Genomic DNA, 15,139 nt, shown 5'->3' with positions numbered 1-15,139 from the left:
GAGCAATTGCTTTTGTTGCTTCAAATAGATTGTCTGGTCATAGAGACATCACAGAGATTATTACTGATATTCACAAGCCAGGCAGCTTGACATGGGGCTCAGCCATGAATAATGTATGTAGGCCTTGTTAAAGGTAAAAGACCGAGACTTAATTGTAGCACTAGTCTGCAGCAGTTCAGTTCCAAGTATAAGATAAAATTCAGTTTAATCTCTGAGGAAACATGTTAATTTCATTTGTAAATGGTTTTTGTTTGTTGTTTTTTTTCCCCATAGCTTGCACCTTCCCTTCCATTACAAGAAGATTTTGTTTACCACTGGAAAGCCATCACCCATTACTACATAGAGACCTCAGGTAAAAGAAAAAAGCACTTTGGGTTTGTCTCTTTTGTGAAAACTAAAATTATCAATTTCAGTGTTTTTAAAAAGAAAAGATTAAGAAATACTAAAATTAGTCATGTCTTTTATCAAAATGCCAACAATAATAGTTAGTAATCAAAAGTATTGTGTACCTCCACCCCTTAAAAAGCAGGCATGAAAAAGGATTGAAGGAGAGTTCCTAAGTACCACGTAGAGAACTGTACCTTTTCATGTCTGACCCAATTTCTGTCTTTGCATATTTTGTTTAATCTAAACAGACAACTACAGAAATTTAGTCCCTGCTGTTTACATTTTATTGGTTTGCATCAGGGATTTTTTTTCTTACCAAGATTTTAATAGAAGTAATTTTGTGGTCGTAGATTTTATCGGACATATATGAATTCCATGTGCTCCGTATCAGTTTTTTTTGCTTTAGTGTCCTGTGTCAGTGAAAGGTATTTTGATAAAATAGCTCTGAAAAGTGAATTTGTGAGCAGATTAGAACACGTTTTGTTAAACCTTATCCAGGTGTTATTTTGCTCTTCTAAAAAATGCATATTCTGATGAAATATGGCTGTAATTGCTTTTTCTTAAACTTTTTCATGGGTTTTCTTTTTTTTTTTTTGCAAATTATGCAACTTGTAAATTTTTTATTTTGTTATTAAACTACTGTGTTTTAAAAATGAATGTTACCATGCTTTCCTCAAGTGTATTAATTGTGCATTTCTGCTGGAAGAGCTGTTGAATCTGTGTTTGTGTCTGGACTGATGATCTTGTTTATATCAACATTTACTCCTACAAGCTACAACTTGACCCTTGGTTCTAAATACCCGTCTTTTGGAACACTATGTGATGTTTCCTAAGGTGGAAAGGACAGGGTGGTGGGGGAAAAGTGATACCTGCAATGACGTGGTGCAGAATAAAAGCTGACCTCTCTCCCAGACTTTCACAAGTCATTTGAAAAACAAGTTTCCACTGAGTGAATATATTTCTGTCCTCTGCAGTAGGAGCAGAATTATGCCTAGGAAATTCAAGCAAAACACTCCAGGCTACTGGAGGTTGTGGCAGAGACCAAAATCACTCTGACATGGCAGTTTTCCTGTGTGGTCTCATTGCCATGTGCATGCAAGTGACAGTTATTTTTAGGTTATTGCATAAGAAGTAGTAACCATTTCCCTAGCTAGTGGGATAGCTGTTCAAGTAGAATTTTGCTGAAAAAAATAAAAGAGGAAAATCTTCATGTTGTGGATATGCTCTACAACATGTTAATACCAACTCCCACTGCCAGTGGCATAAATCCACTACAGTTTCATGATTTTAGTATAATGAAATCAGTCGTACCCTTTCCTTCATAAAGTTTGACATAATTCTATCTCAATGCAGAAAGCATAAAAGAGAAATTTAAACACTTGTGAAGAGTAAACAGCATGGAGTTTGGGTTTTCTTTGTTGTTATCATTAGAAAAAAAAATTTAGTTTTTAAATTTGTAAAAGAACTGATCAGGTGCAGATTAAGCTGATGTTAAAGGCCATTTAGAGCTTTGAGAACACTACATGGAGAGTTAAAGAGGAAGTTATCAAGACAGAGTGGATACTAACCAGCAGATTGAGAGCTGAACCTTTCCCTCCCAAAACTTGGTTTCTGGCTGTAGAATTTTTCCTTTTTGACCATGTTTTGAATTTTGGCATTTCCCCTTCTCCCCATTGCAAGGTTAAATATCTGCCCAATGCATAATCCAGTTTACATTTCCAGATATGGTTCTGAAAATCTGATTTAGGACATGGAAAAACTTACTGTATATAAGATTCTTGAAATGAGTGGTCATGTTTTTAAATCTTAAATTTGGAACTGAACTTAAGAAAAGTGAGGACAATATTTTAATAATTCTTAATTGCCCATCTCTTCTGTTCAGATGACAAAGCTCCTGTGACTGATACCAACATTCCTTCTCACCTGGAACAGATGTTGGATATTCTAGTTCAAGAAGAAAATGAGAGGGAATCAGGCGAAACAGGACCATGTATGGAATATTTGCTACATCACAAGATTTTGGAGACTCTCTACACACTAGGAAAAGCTGACGTATGTACTTCTCAGCAGAGCAGATTATCTTTTGTGTGAGCTCCTAATTGTAATAGGAACTATTAATAATAGAAAAGTTCTACAGTGGGTGGTAGTGTGGGACACTGAACTCCAGCAAAAAGCTGTTTGCTTATGCTTCCAACATAATACAAATAACAGTCTTTTATGAGTGTGATCAAAGTGAGAAAACCAGAGAGATGCTAAGACAGAACCCTGAGATTTGTTACTCGCCACTCTGATAATATGGACTGTGAAACTAAGAGAAACATTTTTGTTCAGTCTAGAGTTTTTCTGGCTTCTACAAGACAATATTATCCCTCTCTGTCCTTTGTTGGGAGATTCTTGGGTGAAAAGTGCAGTATTAGATACAAATTTTTGATAAATTTTTCTGAGTGTGGTGCGTTATTGCTCAGAAAGACTTCCATGTCAGAAAGCATTAGTTTGATCTCCAGACAGTTTTCACATCTGAGTCTTTGGTATGAAGGTAGTCCCTGGCACACGTGTGGCACACATGAAGTTCCCTTCATGGTCTTGGTGCATTCTTGTTTCTGTCTTTCTTGACAGACTTCTGAGGTAAAGTGTGTGGGGTTGGATGGGTCATGGGGTGAATTAGCTTGGCAGTCCTTGTGCTAGAACTTTCTGTATCACGATGCGGATGCAGTTAGGGAAGCGTGATGTGTCTTATACCAAGGACAAATGGAGCTCTCCAGGGTTTCATTCTCAGTCTTTTACACATTGTCATGAGTTTTTAATCCACTTGATTTTTTTATAAATAGACAATGTAGGATATGAGCAGTCTGAGCCTGGAATGTTCCGTGTTCTGAAAGGGCCAGAGATCTGCAATTCCTGTTACTATACCACCTGTCCTACAGTCAGGCTAAGATACCTGCTGTATTGAAAATACTTGCTCAGAAATACAGCTCATTCAGTAAACTATAAACTTTGTCAAGAAACCAAGATGAACTGGTGACATATGTGAAGTGGGTAATTAGTGGTGTATTTCTAAGAGTTGAGAGAAGTCATTTTGTACTCATGCAAATACTCCTGTACAAGCAATTCTTGTAAAGCCTGTCTTTACACTTTGCCACTAGTGAGTTGATATATCTGAAGTAAACACACAGTTCAGTGCTTGCAAGGTGTTACAAAGATCTAGTGCAAAAAGAATAATTTCCTTTCACAACAGTCAGACAGACTTACTACATTACTGTAGATGTGTCCTGATGGTAGATATTTTGCCATTCTATTCAACATGGATTAAAAATCTAGGAGTAGTTACTTTGAGAGGAGAGTCAGGTTGGGCAGTTGTCATTCCTGGCTGTTGCTACCCCTGCTCCATTCAGCTGTGCAGTGAACCAGAGGAGGGAAATTATGTGGGTTAAAATTAACTTATGGAGTAACAGCATATATTAACGTGGTAGAACACATGAGTTTTGGGGGATTTAGCAAGAAACAAAGGTACATAAAGGACCACAAGCCGTCAGATCTCATGGAGGTAGGAAAGTACTTTCATGTGATGAGGTGCATGGGGGACAGTAGAACGATATCTGTTCCACAGATATTTGTGATTTATTTTATTTGCTTGTGATTTATATTCTGCTCAGGAAAAACAACAGCTTTCTCTTGTCCTGGAACATCTGTGCATTTATAAATGCTTTGTCTGTCTAAGGTTAATTGCTTGTGATTCTAAAAAACCTTTTGTAGATATTAAAATGTTTATAGTTTATAATTCTTTATTTGTATGTACTGACTCAGTGAGTGGCTGGATTTTGTGGTACAGTACCCTAAAAGAGAGCTGACCTGTAGCAAAATAATTCCAAGTTAATTTCCCCTTATTACTGTAATGATCTGGAATGTTTTCTGGAAAGATTGGTAGAAGTCTGCCCTAGAGCAATTAACTGAAAGTATGAATAATTTGAAAAGGAAAAAAACAATGAGATGCAACATTTTTTGTTGATCTCTCTTATTATCAATAAAGTAATGCGTTAACAGATGATGATTTTTAAAATACTTTTGGATATATTATTGCTGTTTAATTAGCCATTCTGAGTGAAAAATTTGCATCTCTGTTTTTCTCCACATTTGTTATATTTTTGTTATTGTTCATCTGGTTTTCTTTCAGTGTCCTCCAGGAATGAAACAGCAAGTTCTGGCTTTTTACACAAAGCTTCTTGGAAGAATACGGCAACCTCTTCTCCCCCACATAAATGTGCACAGACCAGTGCAGGTACTGTTCAGATCTGAAGTAAAATATATTTTTGCATGACAAGTTTCTTTTATTCTGCTGTACCTAGTGGTATCTTTAATTCTTCCATTGTCAAGTGCATTAAAGAAACTGCTCGAGTGCAGTATTGCTTTTAATGTATTGATGATTAGAGCCATGAACTGCCACTGCAATGTAAGTCATAAATAATAAAGAAAACTTGTTTATGGCAATCTAAATCTAGAGCAAATGTTCAAGCCAATAATCATACATAACTGTAGTACGTGTATAGAAGAATAATTCAGTCCACTATTCCTAGGAAAATGTATAGCTTACTCTCTGTCTTCATTGTTTGCTTTATGTGACAGAAATTAATCCGGTTGTGTGGTGAAGTTCTGGCAACACCAACAGAAAATGAAGAAATTCAGTTTCTCTGTATAGTATGTGCAAAGCTGAAACAAGATCCATACCTGGTCAACTTCTTCCTTGAGGTGAGTAAATTTATTCAGAATTTCTTGAGACACTGTTAGTGTTCTTCCTCAAAATAGCAGGATTCCAATATTAAAAAAGACATGGAAATCCAGATGATTCCAAATTTAAAAGGGATCTGTAATTGCAAACAATGCTGGCTGTGGAGTTCAGGCAAGCTGATGAACATTTCTTGTAGCTCCTGTTTCCTTCACAGCATTATTGTAAATGTTGTAGCCTAAGGCATTTGTCTTCACAACTTGGGGTGGTTGTTTCCCCATAAGGTACATGTGGTGCAGAATTGTCCTTTAATAGGAAAGAATATTCTTGTTGTTCACATCTAGGCCTCTTAGAGGTGCTGTTGTTGTGACTTGGTCACTGTTTCTGACCTTCAAGTGCACAAAAGGGTAAATTTACACAATTTTTTGTGGCATTTCTTTCTCAAATCTCCAACACTTATAAACTGAAATGCAGATGGATCTCACCAAATCATCCTGTGCTTATCTGTTAGTTTTGCTTCCTTCTTTGACTGTTCTTGACCAGTTTCTTCAGGATTTTATGGGCATAAAAGAACTGAGTATGTACAAACTCAGGATTTCCTTTGTATGATTCCATATCAAATAGAGTGTTGATAGAATGCTGGTTATTTTTTAGTAAAATCTTTCACCTGTATTGCTTAACCAGTAAAGCTACATGGCATAACTGTCTCTTGGGCAAGTTATATCTCTTGTGGAAATAAGAACTGGAAGAACTTCATTCTGCTTACTTAAAGCTTTAAAAACCCTATACTAATTTTATTTTGGTATTATTGGGCTCTTTTCTTTAGACCGAGTTTTCGTAGCTCTTCTGTAGAGGTAAAGAATATACATTGTAATGTTTGGCTTATTAGCTCTACCTCGGTCATATTTTATGCTAAACTTGCCCCATCTCATCCCATCTGAGGTGAAATACTCCTTGTAACTGATTGTTCCATACAAAGGGACACTTGATTCTCTGTGTTTCAGCTTCTGCTCTTGAGACCTTAAAAAAGTTCTAATATAGTGTCTGCTGGAAAGTTGTACCTTCGTTTTAAAAAACGAACAATAGTTTCACTATTCACTTCTATTTTCAATACTACAAATTATCAGCTTTACATTTCTCACCACAAATCAAGTAGAGATTCTCATCAGCTGTGGTATCAGTCGATTTTTTCACAGAATTATTTTAAAATCTATCTGAACTTAGACATGGCATCATCCACCACAGATTTTGAAACTCTGATGGTTACATATCACGAAAATATAAAAGTATATTTTTATATTGTCAACTCTCTGTTGATGCTGAATTCATGAGTACTTCGTATAGAAAGCATTGAATATGTGTTTTATGTAACCTTTTCTATTAGGTCATTCAGGATCCTGTTTTGCACCTTTGCAGGAGGCAGGTGAGCAGCTGAGCTGCAGAATTGCATGATTAGACAATAGGAAGCTTAAATACACACAAAAATTCTGTCTGTGTGTTGTTCAATGTACAAACTGCTTTGTGTTGCCTGCTAATATAAGAAGAACGAGCTATGGACACATTTCTAGGGGCATTCATACATTTATATATGTTAGGTCTTCTCATCAATGCCTCAGCTAAATAAACAATGGCTTTTCAAATGGTAGAAGAGTCCAGACATGAAGTAATAAGATCAAATATTTGTAATATTTTACAAAATATTACCCAGTTTTTGAGAAAAGTAGCTTTTCCCTTTGACAGCACTGCCTGCTACCTGAGTGGTAACAGTGTGTAACAGCAACAGTGTGTAATCCAGGAATGAAAGGCTGTTCCAGCCTTTAGTTCTGCTTTATGTGCAAGGGTCATTGTTGTGATCAGATACTTCTGTGTGTTGATAAAATAGATGAGATGATACTGGAGGACTCCAGCAACTTTAGGGATAGATAAACAAGGTTCAGACAGACACATTTTTGCTGCTTTGCCACCTTATGCTTTTACAGTGTCGAAAAAAAATATACATATGTTGAAGGACTGATTTTTCTACTGTAGTAAAAAATTGTACTTATTTTATAGCATGCAGTTTGCTGCTTTTACCACTGTTTGCCTCTCCAGGGAATTGGTTCTATGAGTGTATCACAATGCTCGCTGCAAATTCCCCACAATGAATGCACAGCGATCAAGCAAACGTTCACAGCAGTTCTGGTTTGCTGCCTGAGACTGTCATGTAGTCAGTCCCTGCTGGCTTGTATGTACTAAATGCATTAACCCCAAATGGTTAGTCTTTTAAATAATTAATGCTTGAGATATATTTGTAATAATTTTGGTGTTATCATAGAGAAGGGAAGCATTTGGATTAATAACTTCACTATTGTACTTGCTTGGAAAAAAATGCCTTGTGCTGCAGTCTAATTTATGATTCCAATAAAGTATTATTCACCTGCACATATGCCAGAAGATCACTGATTTTTTGCCTTGCTCTGAGTTTCTTCTTGATATCACAAAGCACAAATTTAAATATCTTTTTATGTGCTGGAGACAGATTTATGGGAAGACAGATGAGTTGCTTTTTTTCAGGCTAAGTAGAGATGCTGTGGAGCTTGCGAGAAGGTTCTCTGTCACCTGTTACAGTATCCAGTGCCCAATGCTAACTTCTAGTATCTTCTGTCCCTTCAATCTACTCAGCTTTTTTCTTCATGAGAAAACACAATTTGAGAGTACCCTGCTGTCATAAAAGGCGGTTTTTCCTCTTTCCTGTGGAAGATAAAATCTCAAGAAACTTAGAATTATTTTACTTGTGTGACTCCAACTGGAAACAGTGTTTCAGATGTTGGATGAATTTGATGCCTTGGCCTAGAAAGGGTGTTTTATGGTATGTGCTAAGGGCTAAAGGTGCACCAATAGGGTAAATGAAAAACTTCTATCAAATTGTGGGCAGTCAAGTGAATATGTGCCTTCAGTAGTGAATGAAAAAAGTTGCCATCTCTTTGTAAATGACATATTCAGCCTTGAAGCAAAATGGTGCAGGGCTTAAGAGAACTTTAAGCAGATTTAAAAATGGCCTAGGTTTAAACCTTCTATGTGGTTACTGTATCCAGCCTTGACTACTTCAAATGCTGATGTAAAAAAAATTGCTTTTAGTAAATTTCTGCTTCGGGATGAACAGTGATTTCAACTGTGTAATTCCAAAAAATGCTTTGCAGAATAAGTTAAAAGCAATGGCTTCGAAAGAATCAGCAAGTGTAATCACAGAAGACATGATAAAAGACCAAGACTCTGTGACAACAGACACAGGACAAGCTGAAGAAATGCCCAGTGCAGCCGGAGTGGAGCACATGGAGAGGGAAGATGAGCTCCCACAACCGACGGATGATCTCTCCTTCAGTCTGGATGAACTAAATGTCACGTCATCACCCGAGTCCTCCACTGTTTGTCCAAATCAAGACTATAATTTAGTGAATTCTCTACTAAACCTCACTAAAAGTCCCGTGAGTTGTTTTTTGGTTTGGGGGTTTTTTTCTGTTTAATGTAATAAAATGAAATAGTTGGATGCTGTGTGAAATGGAGAGAGGGAGTGAATATACACAAATATACACACTGTATTTTAGCTATAAAAGCTAAAATGAGGGTTGTTTTGCAGGCAGCTTTTGTAAATTGACAATTTTTTTTGTCAATTCAGATTAAAAATATTATTTTAGAAAATTAATACTAAGTTTGTTGCTGGTAATGTAAGTGGGGTGTTTAAAGAAATATATATAGGATGCTGTATGTTTCACAGACAAACTACATAGGATAATCAGAAGGTTAAATATATCACGAGAGAATATTTTTAAACCTGCTTTTAATTGTTCTGACTTAACCAAACACATTCTTTTTGTGAGGGCACTGGGCTATCTCTAGAAGTCTGTGTTCTTTAGAAAAACCTGCTGTATGTCTTACCTAGCTCCATCCTCAAATGCAGACACTTTCAGAAAATGTAGAGGGTTGGGTAAGCCTGTAATTGGAACAGCAGTGTTGGGAGCAGAAAACTGACTCTACCACTGCACTTCGTCATTGTTACATGATTAGTTTACAGGATATAATATCTTGATCTCAGGGTGACCTACAGCACTAGTTCTGTCAGCCTGAAGGTTGCAGTTGCACTCTTAGTATTTGACAGGTGAGATTCTTTACATCCTAATTCATTAATGACTGAGAAGTCAACCAAAATAAATGCATTCACTCACTGTGGGAAAATGGAGAGGTTTTATTTGGGAGATGTTTGCTTCTTGATTTCAAGTGAGCTTCATTCACCCTCTGATTAATTCTTCCATGCCCTTCTGCCAGGACGGCCGGATAGCAGTGAAGGCCTGTGAAGGCCTCATGCTTTTGGTGAGTTTGCCAGAACCAGCAGCTGCCAAGTGCCTGACCCAAAGCACTTGTTTATGTGAATTGTTGACAGACAGGCTGGCCACCCTCTACAAAGCCTTGCCTCAGTCACTGGATCCCTTAGACATTGAAACAGTGGAGGCAATTAACTGGGGGTAAGAATTTTATTTTTGTATTTAATACCCAAAGTGACTTTACATCCCTCCCTGAAACTAATTTTATAGGTAGATAAGGTATATAAAATATTCACCCCCCCATGCTAAAGCCTCAGAGCTGACCCACAGCTACAGCAGAGTAGTACACTTGGTTGTCCAGTGTACACATGATTTCTGACATGGGGCCAGGTTTGCCTGCCGATCCTCTGCAGACATTCCTCAGGGGGCAAATTTTTCCACTGACTTATGTTAGCAGTTTGTAGTGGTGCCATTGGAGTATCAGGTATGGATTATGTTCTTGTGCAGATGTCCAGGATTTAGGAAACACAAACTTTTCACTGTACACAGCGGGCACTGTCAGCTGCTGTGGGGGGCAGGAAGGGTGCGTTTGATAACAGCCTGCTGTTGCAAAATTTTTGCAGTGAAAAAGAAGAAGGAAAGAGATATTGCTTGATTCATCAGCATGAAGCAGAAGATACATGCCTGTCATCCTAACTGCTTGCATGTTAGATTCCCAAAAGATTTCTCTTCCCCATTCACCTTACTATGAATTACTCATGACCTGTTAGTACTGAGACAAATAGTAGGTATTTGCAAAATGTCCAAAATGTCCAAAATGTCCAAAATGTCCAAAACCACCAAAATTTATGGTGGTTGGAGTTTGAAATTAGAAGGGGAAAAACTACAACTTTGAATTGTGGGATAAATAACTGTTGGAGTGCTTTACCAAAGAAAATGGTGTATATGTTATTCTTAGAGCCCTTAAATTGAAATAACATGCTTTTTTGTGAAAGATACAATCTAGTTTCAGGTATACACTGCGTGGTTTTGCTGGACTTGAGTTTGCTTACTGAGGTTGCTTACTGAGTAGAGAAGGACAATTGCCTTCATTTTATGGTTCTGTGACTACAAGAGTAATTGATTCAGTTTCTGTGGTCTCTGTTTCCTGGGAGACCAGACTTGGTGATCAGTTTTCCCTTCTGACTGCAGAAATACTTAACCAGAGTTCTTCTGCTGTACATACTGTGCATCCTTCAGCATGTCTCTGAACACCTGTGTAATGATGGCACTGCCAGATTAGTATAGATTGGCAGAAAAGCCTTTCTAATGTTCCCTTCGCTACAAGTAGGTCATTGATTATTCTGTTAGGTTCAATAAGAATGAAGTCCAAGATTCTTCACTTACTTGTAGACTAAATAAATATTTTTCTCTGTGTTCTCTAGTTTGGATTCCTATAGCCACAAAGAAGATGCATCTGCTTTTCCAGGGAAAAGAGCGTTGATTTCGTTTCTTTCTTGGTTTGACTACTGTGATCAGCTCATCAAAGAAGCACAAAAGGTTTGAACTATGTTCAAATGATACAAATATATTCAGCAAATAAGTAGTTCCAGTTGTTTCTTAGCTTTTGAGTTTGAGACACACCATTTTGTACTTCTGTTTCAGATGACTGCTGTTGCTATGGCAAAAGCTGTGCGGGAACGATTTTTCATTGATGTTATGGAACCTCAGCTGATGCAAACGTGAGTAGCATCCTACAAGACACAGAACAGAATCTGAATCAAGCTGATTTTTTTCAGCTGAAATCCATTACATGTCTGATATGAAATACTTTGTTCAGTTCAGAGATCGGAATCCTCACATCAACTGCACTATTGCACCGCATTGTTCGTCAGGTCACTTCAGATGTCCTGCTGCAGGAACTTGTGTATTTTATACTTGGAGAACACAGAGACCCGGAAACCTTGGCAGACATCAACAGGCATCCATTGAGACACAGGTTAATCGAGCACTGTGATCATATTTCTGACGAGGTGAGAAGTGATACACAGTAATGTCTGCTGGCCAGTCCTGGCTTGTGGAGAGTCTGCAAAGACACCATTGTGAGGACTTTTCATATTGGTGTCAACTAACTTTTTTTGCCAAGAAAAAGAGTTCTGACTGCCGGCCTCACAAATTCCCTTTAGAAAATGAAAGTCAAGCTGTTTTCTCCACCTAGCATATTGTAACCTTTACTAAAGATTCTTTTCTAAATTTGCTTACCCACTATGCATATCTAGTTAGATTTGCTCACCTGTAAGACAGGGCAAACTCAGCATCTGTAATTGCATTTTAATTTGTGCTTTGTTAAATGTTGTGTCACTGTTATTTTCCATGGTGTGTCAATTCTGTGTTGTTATCATATAAGATATAGATTTGGGGTTTAGATGAAGTGCGATCAGAGAATGTACACAATACCAATTAAATGATATAATAACTTCAAACTCTTTACACGCTATAAACATTGTTAAAATAATTTACTTCAGTAAAATCCCTCCTCAGGAGCTGCTTGTTTCATTTTCTCCGTGAAACAACCTCCACTCTGTTTTTTCAAATAAAAACCAAGCTTGCCTGAAATACAGACCTATGCCTTCCCATATCAATTTTTCAATATGCCTACCTGCTCACCCTGTCAGAATGAGTTATCTGTATAAATTAGTTGATCTTGGCAAAGCTAAGCACTCTAAAGCTGTCTTTTAAAATTATCTCTGTATTGCTTAAAGTCAGTCTCCTTTTAAAAGCCTACATCTCCATGTAAAAATCATAGCCTATAGTTCTAGTCACAATATCCCAGTATTACTTTTTTTTATTCTGGGTATTTGTTACTAACTTTTAAGTCCTGTTCTGTGTCTCATTTGCACAATGATAACCATCTTCGAGCATGGATCTGATTGTAATATGGAAAGCTAAATTGTGAGTTCTCTGTATGTTCTTTGTATTATGTATATGTTATTTTGACAGATTTCAGAACAGTTTTTGTTTTACAGAAAAAAAATACATTCCCATATTGATTTTCAGATGTGTGTGAACTCTTCATCCATGTTTATACCACATTCAGCGTCACAATTGCCTAATTTTTCATATGATTTTTGCTTCCTTCTCAAATGTCAATAAGTAATTGCAGTGTTCTAGGATTTACAAACCAGATATAAGACCAAAACCATAGGGCAGCAGTGCATCAGTTTTATTGAAGTCAACTTTTTACGTTGCAGATCAGCATAATGACTTTACGAATGTTTGAGCACCTATTGCAAAAACCCAATGAGCACATTCTTTATAATTTGGTTCTGAGAAATTTGGAAGAAAGAAACTATATGGAATACAAGCCCCTCTGTCAAGAAGATAAAGATGTGGTAGAGAATGGACAGATTGCTGGAGCAGTGTAAGTTTCATTGTTAAGGGAAGTTTTCACAACAGCTAACTTGGATCCTTATTTTTAGAACAAAACGGGGTTTTTTTCAGTAATTGAAAGAAAAGTGAGCCTGGATAGCACTTGAGTGCTCTTGTGTATTATTCCATATCTGTAAAGTGATGCAGAAATTATTACATCAGCAACTTATGTAAATTCTTAGAACAGGAGTAGAAAAACTAAAATTACAACAAGCCTTTGTGCAGAGCAATAGGCACTCAAAGGTCTTTGTATATCAATTTACTTATGCATCTGCCCAGGTTAAGTCTATAATCAGTGAGATTATTCTTGAAGTCAGCCACTTAGGTGCCTTGTTTATATTTATGTTCTTGAATCATTTCTTGATGGAACAACTTTTCTAGGACCCTACATAAAATCCTTTAAAATATCCTATGTAACTCTTCTAACTAATTTTTTTACCAATGGAAGGGTAAGGACTTGCCACACCAGCTATTTTAGTCATCTAAAATAATTGAAATATTTCCTGAGTATAACTCTTTCTCATGTGAAAACTGTGGCTACAGAGTTTAAGTGACTTAATGCAGTGATTTTGTATGAGTCAAAAATGTCTCCTCTGTTGTTTAGAATGTTGGGTATTATACAGGTTGGTGTTTCTGTGTATTAACTAGGTAATAAGATGGATATGGTAGTGTTCTGGAAAACATCCTAGTTGTTCAGAGAAGAAAAACACAGAGCATGCCTTGTGACACAGAGATATTCCTGCCTTCCATAATGTTCTGTCAATAATTATGTTTTTGTCTGATATAATCTGACAGAGACCTGGAGGAAGATCCATTATTTACTGATCTGTCTCCAGATAACACATTGTCAGCACAGGAGTGGCTCAGTGCTTCTCCACCTGTCAGTCCAGAACATCCAAAAAATGATGGGAAGACTGAAGTTCATAAAATTGTAAATAGGTAAGTTGAAACAAACACTTAAAGAAATGTCTGAATGTGTGGGTGTCTGCACACACTGTGCAAATTAAATGTACTCTGTAATGGATGTTATTCTGTGCCAGCTGGGAAAATGACTCTGCAGAAGGAAATTATGTGGCATTTTATCAGAAAACTACTTCTGAAAGATTAGAGCTTGCATAAGTAAAAATAATTCAACATAAATGAGAAAAATCGAAGAACTCTGCAGCTAATGGTCTAGTTGAATAGCTGGAATTCACTGTGAAAGCCTCGTTGATTATAAAACTTGCTTTTCGCAGAAATAATTGCTGTTCCAGGACTTCACCTTCCTGGACAAGCATGGGGAGTCTTGCCATAAACATTTTAGGGAAAAAACCAAAACTCAAAACTTCCTGAAGTTCCTTAAGCACATACATAAAAGTAAATAATTGCCATGCTGGAGATAACCTTCTGTTCCCTGAAAATTAGGGGGCACCTCTGTCACCTGTAACCTACCTCAGTGCCTATCAGTCATACTGCAAATTGGATATCACAAGGAGGGCAAGCTCTGCTCTAAGCAACTTAGGGATGGTAATTCTCTTAGGAACTAATATTAGGACAAAGGCTGTTTGCTCTGTTAATACATGGTAGCAAGGCAGCACTGGTGTATCACAGCTGACCTGTCTGCTTACCCAGAAATAATCAGAGGTGTTGGCCAAAGGAAACAAACAGCCTGGGGACAGTCAGGACACAAAGACATTGTCACTTCTTGCCCTCTTTCCCCCAGTACTGCTATATATAGTTTATGGTGGACATGGTTTGGAGCAAAGACACAAAGAATATTCTCCTAAATTCATCTCGTGTAATCTCCATCAGTGAATACAATTTTTTTCAGGATTTGCAGTGTTTTGCAAATTTATATTTTTTTGGATAAGATGAACTCCACATGAAAAGTCAGCTACTACATATTTCTGCATAAAAATCTTCCAGGAGCATCTAGGAGTTCTTGGGGTGTGGAGAAAGCTGAAATTTGGAATCAGGGTCTAAAGACTGAGGGTTTTTTGTTTTCCAGAAATTTCAGTGGTTCTAATTTTTATTCTTTTTTTCAAGACATTTACTAATATGATTCAAAATTTAATGATGCATTTTAGGTCAGATATTGGTGAAGTAATAAGGACATACAGTATTTACACTACATATCTGGTAAAGGCAATTCAGTTATATTTGTAACTGGGGCATTTATATGCAAATACTCCTGTATGTCTTAGATGTTAATTTTTTACCACAGCAAACTATGGTAAATAAAGCTACCTATGAAGTAGGTTTAGAAAAATTTTACCTGTAATTCTCGTTCTCTTTTGGCTTGTTTATTCCCAAGTATATTTTTTTTACTTCTAGTAAGATGGAGTCT

At 36.9% G+C, this 15,139-nt stretch overlaps 1 protein-coding gene across 1 annotated transcript in view; it reads left to right on the top strand.

Annotated features, from left to right (window-relative positions):
* Positions 1–15,139, top strand: part of FHIP2A (FHF complex subunit HOOK interacting protein 2A) — a 34,018-nt gene that overhangs the window by 7,480 nt on the left and 11,399 nt on the right. Inside the window, exons 2-12 of the mRNA XM_027740017.2 lie at positions 274–352; positions 2,270–2,439; positions 4,559–4,663; positions 5,008–5,130; positions 8,287–8,571; positions 9,410–9,606; positions 10,830–10,944; positions 11,050–11,126; positions 11,225–11,417; positions 12,636–12,805; positions 13,609–13,752. Coding sequence (XP_027595818.1) covers positions 274–352; positions 2,270–2,439; positions 4,559–4,663; positions 5,008–5,130; positions 8,287–8,571; positions 9,410–9,606; positions 10,830–10,944; positions 11,050–11,126; positions 11,225–11,417; positions 12,636–12,805; positions 13,609–13,752 — 1,658 coding nt within the window. The remainder of the gene's footprint in view (positions 1–273; positions 353–2,269; positions 2,440–4,558; positions 4,664–5,007; positions 5,131–8,286; positions 8,572–9,409; positions 9,607–10,829; positions 10,945–11,049; positions 11,127–11,224; positions 11,418–12,635; positions 12,806–13,608; positions 13,753–15,139) is intronic.

The sequence above is a fragment of the Pipra filicauda genome, unplaced genomic scaffold, assembly GCF_003945595.2.
Source record: "Pipra filicauda isolate LSUMZ 115617 unplaced genomic scaffold, ASM394559v2 scaffold322_size837228_pilon, whole genome shotgun sequence".
Taxonomy (NCBI): Eukaryota; Metazoa; Chordata; class Aves; order Passeriformes; family Pipridae; genus Pipra; species Pipra filicauda.
This window is presented reverse-complemented; position numbering and strand designations above follow the sequence as displayed.